General features: G+C 52.6%; 1 protein-coding gene across 2 annotated transcripts in view; it reads right to left on the reverse strand.

Annotated features, from left to right (window-relative positions):
• RFX1 (regulatory factor X1) overlaps positions 1 to 11,743 on the reverse strand; it is a 34,452-nt gene extending 22,709 nt beyond the window's left edge. Inside the window, exons 1-2 of one of the 2 annotated variants that reach the window (XM_064280792.1) lie at positions 11,640 to 11,743; positions 2,219 to 2,578 (exon numbers count right to left, since the gene is read on the reverse strand). In XM_064280792.1, the coding sequence (XP_064136862.1) occupies positions 2,219 to 2,531 (313 nt within the window). In that variant the 5' untranslated portion in view covers positions 2,532 to 2,578; positions 11,640 to 11,743. The remainder of the gene's footprint in view (positions 1 to 2,218; positions 2,579 to 11,639) is intronic. The other variant, XM_064280793.1, reaches the window with a different exon arrangement.
• Positions 11,744 to 13,356: the final 1,613 nt, after the last annotated feature.

A 13,356-nucleotide genomic window follows, 5' to 3' on the forward strand; every position in this document is an offset into this window, starting at 1 on the left:
CAGAAGACAGGAATTTAAGGCCCTGGTTGCACAATGGAGCTCTAGTGGCGCAGTGGTTGAGAGCTATAGCTACTAACCAAAAGGTTGGCAGTTTGACTCCACCAGCTGCTCCTTGGAAACGCTATGGGGCAGTTCTACTTTGTCCTATAGGGTTGCTTTGAGTCAAAATCAACTCGATAGCAATGGGTTTGGTGGCACAATGGTTAAGCCCTTGGCTGCTAATGAAAGGTCGGTGGTTCGAACCCACCAGATGCAGCTAGAGAAAAAAGAACTGGTGATCTATAATCCCATAAAGATTACAGCCTAGGAGACCCTCTGGAGCAGGCAGTTCTACTCTGTCACATGTGGTCACTATGAGTCGGAACTGACTTGACATCTCCTAACAACCTGGGTATGGGCTGGAATTTTCTAGGATGAGGAAGTCTCAAAGGAGGGCGGGGTGGAAGAGGGGTAGAATCAAGTTCTTTTGGCCCTGCAGAGTATGAGAAGTTCATGTGACCCTGAGTGGACACATGCTGGGGGCTCAGGGCCCAGGCCTGGGCTGTGGGCCTTGTCAGCATGAAGAGAGCAGTGAAGGCTGTGACGCTGGACAAGGTGACCGTGAGGCAGAGTTAGTAGAGCTGAGAGGAGCCCGGGACCGAGCCCAGGGAGATGTGGAGGAAGCAGCAATGGGGACTGAGAAAGGGCAGCCAGGGAGGCAGGAGGAGACCAGGACAGTGTGGGGCCAGGGGCCACCCAGAGACCCAAGAAGATGAGGAAAAGACTGAGAGTGACCAGCAGACCAGGTGTAATGGCGGTGCCGGGTGACCCTCTGTGCAGGGTCAGGAAGCACACAGGAGTGGATGAATGTTTTGAGGAGCGATTTCACCTTTATGGGCTGATAGGAGAGACCTGAAAGAAAAGGCCCACGTGAAGGGGCATGTGCAGTGATCGCAGGAGCAGGTGCTGCAGGGGTGTGTGCATGGGTGACTTTGGACAGGAATAGGGCTGGTGGGTGCAGACAGACTCCAAGAGCTCGGAGACTGGCTAGTGGAGAGATGGGGTCCTTCTCCCCTGATGGTGCCTTTCCCTCCATACACTTGGCAGCAGGGTCAGGAGCTGGGAGTGTGAAGTTTGCGAAGGGCAAGAGGGAAGGGGTTTTCTTGGAGCGTGTGGCAGGAGGCTGACAAGGATTCTTCACAGCATTGCAGGTGATGCTGAGAACTGGCCAGTGGTTTGTGGCCTGGCAACTGTGGTCATGTCCACTGCCTGACTTCATCCTGGGCAGGGCCCTGGATGCATACCGGTGTGGCTCTCACATCGGTCAGTCAAGGGGCCCCCTACCTGGTCCTCTCTGGGGACCTTGACCTCCCATACAGGTACTGCCAGGGGTCTCATTGCTCTGGTCAACAGTGCCGGTCTTTTGCCTGACCATTGTCCCATGGTCCCCCAGTCTGATCCTGACCTGCCTCCATCCACAGCCTCCCACCACTTGCCCTTTCCACACCAGAAGGACCATGGCCAGCTTTAAGGCAAGGTTCCAAGGGGCCCTCCCTCCTCCACTGAGCACATTAGAGACACTGAAAATTTGTGGTTCAGGTCCTGAGCCTCCCTTCCCCCACCATCCCAACCCTGCTCCCCGGCACTCAGCCTGTTCCAGCCCTGGAAGGAACCAGGCCTGAGAAAGATGCTCAAGGTAGGAACTAGGAGAGGAAGGCAGTCCTGAGGGCACCAGGATCTAAGCTTTCTGGTCATTTTCTCCAAAGCCTACAGGGGTGGCTGTGTGAGAGAGTGGAGCCTCAGCCACACACTCACATACTGAGAGCCCACTCAGCCCCTGGAATCTGCCAGAAACAACAGGGTGGCTCCTCCTGAGAGGAGTGGCAGTGCCTCCAGGGAGAGAGAGCCCCGTGACCTTTCTGGAATGCCTACTCTGGGCCTGGCTGATGGCAAGAAGCCACTGTGACTCCCTTAACAGAGGAGGAAACTGAGGTAGCTGTGCTCACACTCCTCTGTCTCCCACTTGGGCAGATGTCTGCAAACTTTCTTCCACTGTCCAACCCTTCCTTCAAGTGACAGCTTAGTCAAAAGGGGAGGCACCTGAGGAACCCTAGCAAGTTTGAAAGCTGTCGTTCTGGTGACAAGGACAGTAGGCCCCCAAATCCAGGACACTGGCTCCCAGAAGTTCCTCTCAGAGTTGCTCAAAGAGTCCCCAGGCTCTAAGCACATGTCCACTTACCAGAGACGGTGACCACGATGTACTGCTGGGATGCTGGGGTTGGAGTGGATGTCCCGGCCGGCTGCGAGGGCGTGGGGGCAGCTGGGAGCTCCGTCACATACTGCTTCTGGCTGCCTGGTGGCTGTGCCTGGGGCTGGGGGCTCTGTAGCTCGGTGACATACTGGGGCTGGGGGGTGGCAGCAGTGGCGGTGGGTGGCTGGGGCGCCACTGGTGGTGGTGGTGGCGGCTGGGGCTGGGCCTGTGATGGGGCCTGTGGTGGCTGGGATGGTTGCGGGGCTGCCTGTAGCTCAGTAACGTACGCCTGTGTTGCCATGCCAACAGTGGGGAAAATGATAATAAATAAGGCTTTTTTTTTTCTTCCTTGGGAAGAAGAAGGGGAGGAGAGAAAAAAAAAACAAAAGCAGGGGAAACAAGAATTAATCTACAGGCAGAGGAGAGCAGGGACAGCGCCCAGCTCCCTGGAGAGAGGTCGGGTTTGGGTTCATCACTAACTTAATTAAATCCGAGGCTGGTGGCTGAATACAACCCATTCCTGCAGGGAAGAGGCTGTGGGTGAGGCTGCACGCCCACACTGCACTTCCTCCACCTCACCCCAGGCCCAGTCATTGGACCTAGGGGACCCCCATATCCACCTCCGGTCAAGTTTTCCTCCTATGCCACAGAATCCTGGGGCCAGCTAGTGGCTCTGTGCCTTTGCTCAGAGACAACTGGTCCTGCTCTCACTGGGACATGCTCATGAATGCCAGGGCCGCCCCTTCACCCATTCCCCGGGCCCAGGACCTCTCTCCAGGGCGAGCTGGTATCTCCTAAGAGCTCCAGCCAGCTGGGCACTGAGCCAAGCGCTTTACATACTTTCTTTGATCTTAAACCTCGCACCAACCCTTGTCTGGGCTTAGTCTGCCAGATGAGGAGTGGAGGCTCAGAGAGTGTAAGGGGCTTGGCCCAGGCCACACTGCAGGAAGTGGCTGCCTCAGTGTTAGCCCTGGGCACTTGACTAGGTGCTGGATTGCTGATTCACAGGAAAGCTGTCTCCCCACGCACCTCGGCCAGCTCCTTACACACTACACCACCTGGGCTTGGAGGGGCTGAGGTCATTCCCAGTCAGACACAGAAGGTACTTGAGTCCAGAAGGTCCCCCTGAGCTGCTGTGGCCTCAGGTGTTTCTTGGCCTTCTTCCCAGGGCAGGTGTGGATTGTGATGCCAGATGAGAGCTCACAGGAGGAGAGGGCCCTTCTGAGAGGCTAGGAAACCACTGGGCTGGGAACAGCTTCTGCTAGCCTCACCATGGGGCCAGCCTGGCTAGCAGCTGAGGCTGCTAAAGGGTGGTGGTCCCTCTGCCAGGTGCTGGGCTGACATGACCTTGCTCCTGCTGAGCCCTAGCCTTGTGGAGGGGTGGGCAGATGGTTTTAGGACCCCCTGCAGGTGTTGAGGAATGGCAGAACAAATGGAGGAATGGGTAAGAGAGGTTCCAGCACCCGCACCTTCATGGCCCTTGCCTGGTCCCTGGAGGAGTTTGAGTTTGAGAGCCCCGCCTGCAGCCAGCTGTGACCTCTGCAGTGCTCAGGGCCTGGCTGGCAGCTGAAACTTAGGGCTCTTCCACACAGACCTCCAGCACCTGAGCACCATGGCACGCCAGCAGGCAGCCCCCTAGTTGCAAGGTGACCCAGAACGGGACTGACAAGAGGAAGAAGGCTCACTGACCTGTGATGGAGGCACCGTCACACCCACTGTACAGACGTGCACAGTGAGGCTCAGGGTGACCTGCCCAGAGCCACACAGCAAGTGGTAAGAGAGGCGTTTGAATCCAGGTCCCTCGCCCCCAGATACGCGTTCTGACCCCCAACCTGAGGCATAATCTTGGTTTATTTCTCACAGCATCTCCCCTATTTTTCAGATGGGGATACCTGAGCCCCACCCAGAGAGGTTACACCACCTGCCCAAGGCCCTGGTCAGGGCAGCAGAGTGGGGAGCTGGCCAGAGGAAGGCTGGGCAGTGCAGTGGTTCCTGTGTTCTTCATGCCTCCTCCCCTCCCTCCCCTGAACATCAAACTCAAGTTGTGGGGCGGGGGGTGGGGGGCAAGCCAGGGGAGAAACACGGCCTGAACAGGGCTGAAGGCACATACTGAACTTGGCTACCTCCTAGCTGTGCAGCTGCAGCCGAGGGATTCTCCTCCCTGGGCCTCTACTGCTCTGTCTGTAAAATGGAAGCCAGCAGGCCCTACAATGCAGGCTTGTGGAGGAATTCAGTCTGACTGTGTGGGCAATGCCTGACTGGGTGCCTGGCACATTACAGTGATTAGTAAATGGCTCTGGCTCCCCTCGCTGCCCTGGGCCCTTTAACAAGGCACCAGGAAAGATGGCGAAGCCACCTGGCCCTGCCTCCCTGCTTCCCTGCCAAGCAGCCAGAGCCCAGGCTGCTGAGTACAAATGGAAGCAGGGCTCTGTCTGTCATTTAGGTGTGCTCAGCTGTGCTTGTGGCGGGCAGGGACTTCACTGGCTGGTGCAGGCAGAGCTGGCAGAGCCTCGGAGCCAACTCACAGGCCAGGCTGAGGTCAGATGTGGCCTCCCTCAAGGCCGCCATGCTGACGTTAGAGGCAGAGGCGGATAGGCAGGCTGGGCAATGGTCCAGGCTTTCCCACCCAGCAGGGCAGAAGGGCAGCTGGCCTCAGTGCCTCCCTGCCAGGGGCTCGTGCTTCACGTCACTGTAGCCAGTCAGCACCCATCTGCCTAGGGCCAGACCCACCCAATGGGAACCCCGGTGCTATCTTTTAACTCTCAAACCTGGGATATTACCAACCCTCCTCTGGGCCTCAGTTTCCCCATCTGTTACCTGGGGATGATGAGATACGTGAGTCACGGAGCTGCTGTAAAGATCCAATAAGATCATGCCCACAGACCAGCTCAGCACCCAAAAAGTACTGACAGTGGAAGTTGCTATTATTATTATCTATTCCACAAATACGCATGCCAGGTGAGGACCGAGGTGGAAGTGGACAGACATGCCCCTCAAAGTCTTAGAAGGACACACTGAGTGGGGATCACCTGAAAACTTTTGCACTGATTAGTATCACCTGGAGAGCTAGTTAAAATATAGATTTCTGAGCCCCACTGCCCAGAAAATCTGGGATGGTCCCAGAATCTGCTTCTTTAGCTACCAGCCCAGGTAATTCCAAAACCCTGTTGCTGTCAAGTCGATTCCAACTCATAACGACCCTATAGGACAGAGTAGAACTGCCCATAGAGTTTCCAAGGAGTGCCTGGTGGATTTAAATTGCTGACCTTTTGGTCAGCAGCCATAACTTTTAACCACTATGCCACCAGGGTCTCCTTATTCAGTCTGTATGCGGAGCAAATAATCTGAGAAGCTGGACTGTCTGAAGAAGAACAGGGCATCAGGACTGGAAGAAAACTCATTAACAACCTGCGTTATGCAGACGATACAACCTCGCTTGCTGAAAGTGAAGAGGACTTGAAGCACTTACGGATGAAGATCAAAGACCACAGCCTTCAGTATGGATTACACCTCAACATAAAACAAAAATCCTAACAACCAGACCAATAAGCAACATCATGATAAACAGAGAAAAGACTGAAGTTGTCGAGGATTTCATTTTACTTGGATCCACAATCAACGATTGTGAGGATGGCACAGGACCAGGCAGTGTTTCATTCTGTTGTGCATAGGGTTGCTATGAGTTGGAACCGACTCAATGGCACCTAACAACCACCACCACCCCAGGTAATTCCCAAGACAGGTGGCCCTGGGAGCATTCTTTGAGAAACCCTGGCCTAGACTTTCTTAATCTAGGAGAGCTGGCCCTGCTGGGGGCTCTGGCTTCGCATCGCTATATATAGGCCAGTCAGCATCTGTCTGCCTGGGACCAGACCCACCTGACAGGAACCCTGGTGCTATCTTTTAACTCTCAAACCAAGGAAAGGGCTTTAAAAGCTCCACGCTCACTGGTAATTTCTCCTTCATGGCGAGCAAGCCTGCAGGCCTGATCCCTTCCACTCATGGGGCAGGGGATGTGAGGAGGCAATGATGAAGGCAAAAGGGCTGAGCTCAAAAAGGGGAAGTGAGAGTTAGATAAACAGTCTGACTTCTTTATTGGAGGCCTGCTCAGCACTGTCATTGTCACTATCCAGGAAAGTAGATAATGGAATGCCAAGTTTCCCACAATTATTTGGTCAAGGAACCCCCTTTTTTCATTTGTGGAATACTAGGTTAAACAGAGCTATGCAGGCATGTTCCCTAGAGAGGAAAAAACCATATATATCTAGATAGCATGAGGAGTTGCCCATGTTATTCCAGCATTAGACCCTTTTCTTTATGGAGCATAGCACATGAAACATGGAATCGCTGAACAAACCTGTTCCTCAGCAATGAGTCTCCCACAAAAAGCTCTAGTGCTGCACCTATCTTCAAAGCCAAGAGTTTTTTTTACAGAATGTTTGAATAGACTTTAGATCAGGGATTAGCAAACTTCTTTCGTAAATATTTACTATAGTAATATTTTTGGCTTTGTGGCCCAGATGGTCTCTGTCACAAGTACTCAACTCTGCCAAACCCAAAAAACAAAACAAAACCCAAACCCGTTGCCGTCAAGTCGATTCCGACTCACAGTGGCCCTACAGGACAGAGTAGAACTTCCTGCTCATAGAGTTTCCAAAGAGCACCTGGTAGATTCGAACTGCCGACCTTTTGGTTAGCAGCCGTAGCACTTAACCACTATGCCACCAGGGTTTCCTCAACTCTGCCATTATGGTGCAAAAGCAGTCATAAACCATATACATAATAAAGCAATTAGGGGGCACAGTTACAGACACTTCTTAGACATAACCAAACATCTTGCAGGATTGGCTTTCTATATTTGAAGGCTTAGGACCACAGTCTCATGGGACAACTTGGCCAATTGGCATAACAGCTCCTAAAGCTTAGGTTCTATATCTTAGTTTGGCGAGTAGTGTCTGAGGTTTTAAAAGCTTGTGAGCAGCCATCTAAGATACAATTATTGGTCTCTATGAATAAAAAAAAAAAAAAAAAAATTTTTTTTTTTATTCATCTGGAGCAAAAGAGAAAGAAGGAAGCCCAAGATTCTGAGAAGTCTATAGGCCTAAAAATCTACACACAAACCACAGCCTCTTCTACGCTGAGACCAGAAGAACTAAGGAGCTTGGCTACCACTGTTGAACATTCTCATCAGGGCCACAACAGATGGATCCTGATAGAATAGGAGAAAACTGTTGAACAGAACCTGAAATTCTTTAAAAAAATCCAGACTTACTGGACGGGTTGAGTCTGAAACTATTGCCCTGAGATACTCTTTAAACCTTGAACAATACTAACTCCTGAGATTACCTTTTAGCTAAATAACAGATTGGCTTATAAAATAAAGAGTATCACTCATGAGTACTGTGCTTCTTAATAAAACCATCTATATGAAACAGTCCACAGTTACTTTAAAAACAAAGATGAGAACGTAAGGGGGCAGGGAAACTAGATTACTGGAAATGGAACAACCAGAACGGAAATAATGAGAATCTTCATGCACTGTGAAGAATGTAGCTGATGCCACTGAACAATTTGAGTAGGAAGTGTTGAACAGGAACCTAATCTGCTGTGTAAATTTTCACCAAAAACAAAAAAGCAGCCATGGACAATATGTAAACAAATGAACCTGGCTGTGTCCCAATAAAACTTATTGCCTAGACACTGAGTTTTAATTTCATATAATTTTCATGTGTCATGAAATATTATTTGTGCCATAGGTTATTATTCTTTCAACTTTTTCCAGCCATTAAAAAACATGAAAACCATTCTTAGCTCACGGGTCATACAAAAAAGAGGCAGTGGGCCAGATTTGGTTTACCAACCCCTGTTCTGGATACCAGATTCTATAACTAAATGGTTCATATCTCGGGCAAGGCCCTCCCAAGAAAATGGAAAGAAAATTAGCTTTCCTCATCTGTAAAATGTTTTCAATAATGAACTTACAGGGGAATATGGGAAATTAAATGAAACAATGTGAGTTTCCCTCACTCTCTACATACAATTAGTTTATAAAACCCAAAAACCAAACCCACTGCTGTCGAGTTAATTCTGACTCATAGCAACCCTACGGAACACAGCAGAACTGCCCCAAAGGGTTTCGAAGGAACACCTGGGGGATTCAAACTACCGACCTTCTGGTTAGCAGCCATAGCTCTTAACCACTATGCCATCAGGGTTTCTGTTTATAAGACCTGTCAATCTTTCCTCTAAAATACATCCCAAAGCTGGCATTCTCTCCATCATTATCAATGCCGCCCTAGTCTGAGCCGCTATCATCTCTCTTGCACACAGGCTCCTGGCTTCACTCTTGCCCCTATAGTCTACAGGATCCTTTGAGAACATCAGTTCTATCTTATCACTCCTCTGCTCAGAAGCCTCCAAGCCTGCCCATCACAGAGAATAATAAAAATCCAGAGCCCTTCCCATAACCTATAGGGCCCTGCAGGATCTGGCTCCTCTTGTCCTTCTCTTCCCCAAGCTGGATGTTGCAGTCTTCAGTCAGGCTTCCTTCTGCCTCAGGGCCTTTGCACAAGCCCTTCCCCTGCCTGGCATGCTTTTCCTCCACTGCCCTGCCCCCATCCTCCATTGTCAGCTCCTCTTCTTCACTCAGATGTCACCTTCTCCTCCCCCCAGGCACCCTCTAACACATACCCTTTTATTTTCTTCCTGGCACTGTATTTACTGTTTGTGTGTTGATTTGCTTATAGCTCCTCTCCCCTCCACAACTGGAAAGGTAAGCTCCCCAGGAGTGTACACCTGGCCTGCCATACCCATCACTCCACCTCCTGCTCTTACGACACTGATAGGCACACTGTAGGGGCTCAACTATTGCTGTCAAATGGGTGTGGAAGCACCAAGACCATACTGCGGCAAATGTCAAAAGCCTGTTTGAATCTACCACTTGGTGAGGTCTTGTAAAGAAGCTCCTGCCCCTGGCAGCAGCAGTCTTAGACTGCAGGGACAGCGAGACTTCCTGGTCTCAAATGGCCAGGAGCCCATAGCGAAAAGCCCCTCATCTGCTCTGCTGTCAGGGCCTTTGCCCAGGAGGACCAGGCACTGTGTACTGCATCTGAAGGCAGAGTCCCTGGGAGGGTCTGCCTGGCCACACCATCCCTGGCACTGATGTGCACAGACATGTTGCAGGGGTGGAGGGTGAGGACCTCAGCTCCAAAGACACCTTTCCCAGGCCCCCACCCTTCCCATGATGCCCACACACCCGGCTCATCCAGCTGTCTCCTGGAAGATTTAGGACTGAGTCTGGGCCCAGGCCCAAGGAGAATTTTTCTTTCTGGCTACTTTCCTAAAGCCAGAGAAAGGCTATCCAGGAGCAAGGGAAGTGACACTTTCCCACTAGAAACCAGAGTCCTCATATCCAGCTTCCTGTGATCCCTGTCATCAGCCCACACAGCCATCGAGAGAGTCAACCTTTAAAGCTATGAGGCTCTCATCAGATCCAAAATGATAAAAATAAGCATGAATAGTATCATCCCAAGGGCTGAGCTGGAAGCACCATCATAATAACAGCAGTAGCTAACACAGTTTGAGCAATTATCGTGTATTTGATGCTCAACACGTATGATGAGATTAAAATGATTACCAGTGATTACTGCCTGCATCTTAGACAAGAGGGAACAGAAGCCCAGAGAAGCTAAGAAACTTGCCCAAGCACACACAGCTAGGATGTAGTTGATCGTTTCTGGTGCAACTGAACCAAGCCATTGCTCCCTGCCCTGGTCAAGTGACCCCTCTGGGCTCAGGCCCTTCACCTGTAAATGCCATGGGAACAGTCAACAAAACCAGTTAGTCAACAACATCACCTTGTACTCAAAGTGAGCCTTTCTAACAGGTACAGGTGACCTTTCTAGTAACTCTGGCATTTCTAGATGTTTATGAAAATGAATCACTACTTTCCTAACTCTCAAGGGGCCCTGACTCCTCTCAGAAGGAGCCTGGCCTAGCAAAAGTCCCTGTAGAAGGGAGGCCCCTGGCCGAATCTCAAGTTCTTGGGAGACAGCCTTGGGGAAACCTGGAACGATCCTTTTTGAGTTTACGGATTGATTTAAAAAGAAAATGGCTGTAGTTTGTACAGTTTGCCAAGCTCCAAAGCAAGACGGAGAAAAAGCAAAGGACACTTGGCCAGTCTGGGGACTTCAGAAAAAAAAATTCTTCCCCGAGCTGGCAGATCTTGTCGCCCTGCAAAGCAGTGGATCAGATTCTCCTCTAACCAACGTGGAGCTCTTCCCCTTCCCTCTGACCTCGGTGTCCGCTCCTGCCCACGTGGCCCTGGAGGCTGGTACCTCCTCGGTGACATGTGACCCAGCTGGCGCTGACTTGGTTGACACAAAATCATGTCTCCTGCCAAGAGAAGCGGCTTAAGGAATCTAAGAAACTTTCTCAGACCACATTCGCTCCCCATCCCCAGCAGAGGGGATCTTGATAGGCAGAATTGTAGGAATCAACTTCTCTGCACCAGAAGACACCAGGTCTGAGAGCAGCCCATAGGGAAGCAACCAAGTTTCTGTTCCTCTAACTCAGTCACTAAAAAGCACTCCTCCCTACCGCGGGCTTCACCTTCCGCAAACCAAATTCTCAAAGCTAAAGCCAAGTCTGTGTCCTGGCCCACAGCTTCTCCATGAAACGGTCTCCCCTTCAGAGAGAAAGGAAGGTTTAGCAGTGGACAGCAGTATTGAAATCAAACTACGTCCAGAAACAGTTGATATGAGGTAAAAGGTTCAAAGATGGGCCCTACAGAAAGTTCTGGAAAGAGTTGAGAGTCCCTGAAATGCAGAAAGTGCAAAGAATGGCAATAATTCTCCCCATTTTACAGTTTGGGAAACCGAGGCCTCAGATGTGGCAGGCACTTGTCTAAGCTTGGAGTCCTGGGAACGAACGACTGAGGGCCCTTAAGTGTACACCGCACGGACCACTTCGGCCTCGAACCGCTGTGGGCAGACCAGGAGGCGGCTGCCTCACCCCACTCCCCCGGGATCCGTCCGGCCCTGCCCACACCTTCCCGCCTGGTCCCGCCCACCCACCTTGGGCCCGCCTCGCCCCTCCCTCACTCCGATTGGCCCAGCCTCCCAGGCCCGCCCCTTCGCACCTCCCGACACATAAAAGCCCCCCGCCCTGGCCGCCAGACCTCCACTCGTGGCCGGCCTACGAATGCCCGCCCCTCGCGGGGGCCGGGCTGCGGGGCCCCGGGGAGGGTGGTGTCGCCGAGCCGGGCCCCAGCCCCCTCCCCCACGGCCCCGACACTCGCCGCCGCCATTTTGACCGCCCGCCCCTTCCCCCCGGGCTGTGATTACAGCGACACCCGCCTCCCGGGCCCCAAGGCTCGGCCCGACCCGCCAACCCGGGTCCGCCCGGTTACCTCAGCTTCTCCCCACTTCTGTTCGCGGCAGGGCTTTCCGGAGGTCTCGGAGGCGATGTTGGGAGGGGGACGGAATGTGCCGGGGTCCCCGGACCGGGCCGAGGGGGTGGGGGTGGGGGTCGGCCGGGCGGTTGTTGTTGTTGACTCGCGTTGCCGGGTTGCTTGGTCGCCACGACTACCGTGGCTATGGCGCCTCCGTTTCCCTCACCGGGGCAACTGTTGCTACCCACCCTACTTACGTCACGCGCTGGGGCGGGGCTCTGGGTGATTGGCGACGCTGGGAGAGGTGATTGGACGGCTCCAGGCCCTGCCGCGAAGCTATTGGCCCGTAGCCACGCTTTTCAACACCCTCTCGAATTGCTGGCTCTCTGATTCATCGATATGGATGTCTATCAAAGGAAACTGAACCCTCAAAGGCAGCGGAGCCCGTCACTCCTGCAAGGAAGCAGCGGGCTAAGAATAAAGGGGTGGGATCTGAGAGGTCGGGATTGGGGGTGTGGTGATAAAAACCTGCCTTCTGGTTGGGCTAAAGGGGTGTCAATCAACCTCAAAGCTTTGCCGCGCTCTGGCTGGAACTGGTGCGCATGCGCGACACGCAAGACCAGCCGGGAGTGGTAGTTCGTCCGTGTGTATTTTAAAAGCCTTACCAAAAAAAAAAAAAGGCGAGAAAGGAAAAATCTCTCCAAACGTCTTCCTCCCCAGGTGGGCCAGTTCCTGGCCTCGCGCGCTGGCGTCACGGGAAGAATGCGGTGACGCAGCGCTCCTCGTCTGTGATGTCAGCGGTGGAGGCCGGGCTCGGGGTTTGGTGACGTCACCGATGTGCTTCCCCTGCCCCCACACCCCTACGGAGATGGCTGGGTGGCAGCGGGGAATTGAAGCGGGTTCGATTCCCGGTCCCAGCCCCAGAGGCCGAGCTCCCCACCCCAGGCCAAAAGCACGGCCACCGCGCACTCTCCCACCGCCCTCCCAGCCTCACCCGGCCGGGAAAGGTCACCGCTGCCCAGGCGACCGAGGCTATCTTGGCCCCGCAGGCGGCACAGGCTGCCTAGGAAAGGCCTCTCGCGGGCGGGGGACTTAATTAGCGGCTGCGACTGCGAGCGATAAGCAAAGGTCAGGGCCGGGCCCCTCCCGGAGGGGTTTGGGCCGCCCGACAGGCCTCCGCGCCACTGCCAACGTGTACCCCTCTCCGTGCCTCAGTTTCTCCTGAGTGACTGCCGGGCCGGGAGGAGGAGAAGAGACAGAAGCAAGGCTGGGACGAAAGTGAGTCTCGGGTGCAAAAACTCAGTCATCAATATAAGTAATATTTCAACATAATATTTGTTAAAGTTTAAAAAAAAAGAAAACCGCAATGAACAATATATCAAATTTTAAGATAAAGACAGGATCCACCAGGATTGGGGTTAGGGTCAGACGAGTGAGGTGAGTCGCACAGGTACAGGTTAGCATTTTGCCTTTTAAATTTTTTGATATTTTGTTCATCTTGTATTTTTATTTTGTATTAATTTTGCTTTCTTAAAAATATTGCAGTAAAATATCTTGATGGCTGAGTGTTTTGGTGCCCCCTTAAATTTTGAACCCTAGTTCTGGCCCAAACAGAGGAGTGAGGAAAGAGAACTCAAAGGCTCCTTTGCTGTTTGCCAGGCAGAGGGAACAGCTGAGAGTCCCGGATTCTAATCCCACTCTGCTGTGTGACATTGAGAGAGAGTCTCCATCTCTC

Source organism: Loxodonta africana, chromosome 3 (genome assembly GCF_030014295.1).
Source record: "Loxodonta africana isolate mLoxAfr1 chromosome 3, mLoxAfr1.hap2, whole genome shotgun sequence".
Taxonomy (NCBI): Eukaryota; Metazoa; Chordata; class Mammalia; order Proboscidea; family Elephantidae; genus Loxodonta; species Loxodonta africana.